The sequence below is a fragment of the Homalodisca vitripennis genome, chromosome 8 (genome assembly GCF_021130785.1).
Source record: "Homalodisca vitripennis isolate AUS2020 chromosome 8, UT_GWSS_2.1, whole genome shotgun sequence".
In the NCBI taxonomy this organism is placed as follows: Eukaryota; Metazoa; Arthropoda; class Insecta; order Hemiptera; family Cicadellidae; genus Homalodisca; species Homalodisca vitripennis.
Genome location: NC_060214.1, coordinates 74675339 through 74679224, shown reverse-complemented (window position 1 = coordinate 74679224; position 3886 = coordinate 74675339). Strand labels below are relative to the sequence as shown.

Sequence of the window (3886 nt, the reverse complement as noted above, 5' to 3'; positions counted from 1 at the left end):
TAAACTTTAACCAACAACAAAAAACCAAACTAATAATACACGCTTCAGTTAATTCAATAATTACAACAATATAAATTGTCCAAACATTGACTAATAAGCTTAATAAGAATAACAATATAAAGTAGAAAAAAGACTAACTAGAACTATTAAAGTCAAATAATGAAAGGGCTTGTCACGTGCAGATTTGAAGAATCAATCTGGGAAACCTCCGCATTTGATGAATCGTAATAATGCAATTATAAGTACTACCATTTGAAACACTGTATACAAAAGGATACTCCTACTCTATTGTTAAATGTTAAATATATATTTCGAAAACTTGTAATTATATATCATATTTGGCTTTCATATAAAACTGTGTAATGTTTTTTTTTGTATTTTTATATGTATGCTTCTTCTAAATAACCTATGTTTTATATCTATATGTTTCTCTTTGTTCTGTTGTGTAATTCTACAGGTGCTGTTCGATATTTTGGGTGCATAATAAAACATTGTCATAGAATGAGACATTTAAGCAATTTGTGACTGTAAGTGAGTAATTTGTGAAATATATCGAAAAATATAATATAAAGTTTTCAGTAAAAAGTGTAGAAAAAGAATTTGTACCTGAATCTAAGTAAAATGTCAGGCTTTCCAACATTCGGGCTTCATATAAATCAAATTTAACAGTTTTCTTTGTTGAGTGTAATTACTTACTTGTTTTATCGCTACCACATTAGGTCGTCACCCCGATTGATCTTTTTTGATGGAAATCATGTAGAAGACTTTTGAACGAATCAGAAACTCACTATGTCCGGTTTAGCAAATTACTCTTTCCTTGCAAAGCTCCCAGAATATTACAATCTTCAATTCTTGGGCCTGATACCTTTGCTATAAACCTGTTTGATATCAATACTTGTTGTCACATAATTTATTAAATATTTATAACAAATTTACTAGTAATATTTTCCAAAAAAAGCAGATCTAGACCAGTAACATGATTCAAGGTTTTAACCCAAGGACTTCAACCCTCTAGCATTTTTAAATGGGACTCCATTTTCGGAATTATTATATAAAGTTATCTGTGATAGTTGATGCATTTTTTATGTAATCGATTGTTTATACGATAATCATTGAATATGTATTTATCGTATAGCTATGACCCCTTAGTCCTTAGGTTGTACACTGGATAAAACTAAATAAATGTAGATTTAGAAGAGAAATCTTTGTGGCAAATTTGAAAAATGTGGTTTAAAAACGGTTGCTAAATTGTTTAAAATCATACGGACTATAATAGCATCAACCGAATAAACAAACTTTGAACGTTCAGGAAACTAATCTGTTATTGTATATTAAGTAAATAAACTTTTGGTTATTCAATAAAAGTTTCCCGCTTATTCAATATATAAGGAATAAACATTTTGAATGCTTGGGATTTTCCCCCTCCGCTGATAGTACAATAATTTCAAGTTTCGATGGAAGTTTTTTAAAAATTACCCATGTATTTTAACCTTTTGGAACACACTGTTATCTTCTAATATGAATTTTACAATCATGTATCTTGCAAAACTTAAAATTTGGCCTATAATCAAAAATTGAAATATTAAGAAAACATTTTTTTTACTCAGTTTAAGGCGATAGATCTTCATAAACGGCCATATATTTAATTAATTGTTAAGTTTTATAATAATGTATTCTATGAAAATATTGTCTTATATTCCCTAAGCTGTACGAAATTATCATCACTATTTGGGTAATGTAATATCAACAGTAATGTAAAAGACATACGGCTATGATTTTCTCTAAGGTTGCGTAATTTATTTTGAACTTAATAATTCCACTGTAAAGTAACTATTATTTACCCTTTTCTCAAAACTCCAAATAAACTTAAATGGGCACATTAAAATCAAACAAACTCTTAAAGTCTTTGTGTCCAATCTACGAATAACTTAACTAGAATAGGCATCAGTTCTGTGAAACTCTTGCCATTCAGCAGTTTTTGAAAGCACTCCTTAGTCTTTCCAACCTCGACCTCCATGTTGTAATCTTCTGGCTCAGACATGACTTTCGGTATGAATAGACAAATTTACAGAAGCGCCCAGTCAGAAAGTAAGCGGAGATCCTGGAACAACTCTTCTCTGGTCATCCTCTCTACACAGCCTAACTGTTGTAGATTGTAGTTCAAGTTCAGTAAGTAAATGTTGTAAAGCTCCTCTTGCCGGTCCCTTAGAACACGTTCACTGGCACTCATCCATAAGAAATACATCAGATCAAGTACAGGAGATGTGAATCTTGCAATGGGAAAGTCTATAAACTTCACATCTTCAACTTCATTAAAATTGTTATACTTAAACATTACATTGTTGCCCCACAAATCCCCATGGTTAAGAACATTTAAACCAGTTTGTTTTCTTTTGCACATACTCTTTGCAGAAACCCACATTTGGTCTATTTTACCCGAAATAAAATCCGCGTATAACTTGCAGTCATTAATTATGTTCAGCTTCTTTGCGATATTTTCCAAGGCGGATTCAACCCACACCTTAAGCTCATTTTCATAAGGACCTCCATCAGGATACACAACTTCTTCACAAACAGACTCTACAAGTTTTGTGTCATTGTTGTAACATAATACTGAAGCCGCGTGGTATTTAGCGATTGTCTTTACAACCAACTCACAGTGATGAAAGTCAAGCCTTGTCCACTTATAGCACATTTTGTAGCCTTCTTCTTTTAAGTCCTGCAATAATAAACCCTTTCTTAGAGGACAATACAAGGATTTTGGCCCCAACTCTTTTCGTAAAGTCTCTTTGAAATTTGGCAGGGTTATATCATAGATTTTTCTTTCTTTCCCTAAAAGATCCATAACTTCCAAAAATTCACCAAGAAATCCTTTGGTACTTGGAACTTTTACGATTAGACACATGTGGTGTTTCTCAAAACTATTGTCGATGTAGTGTACTTTGACTCTGTATAGATGGCTAGCGAAGTTATTTCCTGGAGCCACAGCAGGTTGTACTGAGTACTCCATTATGTTTATTGTTCCGTTATTTTAAATCAGTCCCCCGAAGAACCAAATATAGAAATTGTTCATCAAGCCAGGTAGGTAATTCAGCTTCCATAGTTCTGTAAAAAAACAAATCGTTCAGTTTATGTGAACAGTTAAATCTTTTTTTTATTTTCCACGAAAAATATGAAAAAATATAACATTTTTAAGTTGAGAGTAATAAAACAATTACCTTTTCATTTAAAAACTTATAGATTTACATTAATATACAATACATTATACGTAACTCTTAATGCCTAATTCTTCCAAAATATATATCGTTTTCAATAAGATATTAGTTCATTCTCTGTCTATTTTGTAAAATAACAACTGAAATCACTCTTGTAGCTTAAATGTTTCAGAAGATTTTATTAAGCTTAACATTTATAATCCTTTTTACCGATCTAATATTAAATGCTGATAACAAATTAGTACTTAAAATCTTTTTACAAGGAATCAGCAATTTGAGAATGTAAAATTGTGTTTGACAAAGAATGCTATTTATCGTTAAACTAATTTAAACACTTAAATATGCCAAAATAGATTAGAAGCTGTAAAATATAATTGGTTTGGTTTATCGAGTTTTTACTTCATTAACTGACATTGCTTCTTATTAATGATTCAGACCATAATTTTGTGATTAAACGTATTTACTGGCGTCACGTAAACCTTTTATTAATAACATGTTTTCAACATATTTTTTAATGTTCGAGATAGTCTGTTACAAATTCCTAAGCTAACCATATAAAAGTACTGTGTTCTTTTCAATCGTTCAAATAAAATGTATATCCCCCTATGATTGTAGTGTTAAGTTTATTGAAACAGCTTAGGTAATAGAAAAATAAATGTTTTCTAATGTTA

General features: G+C 30.6%; 1 protein-coding gene across 1 annotated transcript; it reads right to left on the bottom strand.

The window, feature by feature from the left end:
- Positions 1 to 2065: 2065 nt before the first annotated feature.
- LOC124368233 lies at positions 2066 to 3010 on the bottom strand. The gene has a single exon (XM_046825509.1). It carries the CDS (start codon positions 3008 to 3010, stop codon positions 2066 to 2068), a length of 945 nt encoding a protein of 314 aa, XP_046681465.1.
- Positions 3011 to 3886: the final 876 nt, after the last annotated feature.

Excerpts from the sequence above, each read along its gene's own strand:
- LOC124368233 (XM_046825509.1), bottom strand. The coding sequence starts at position 3,010 with ATGGAGTACTCAGTACAACCTGCTGTGGCTCCAGGAAATAACTTCGCT.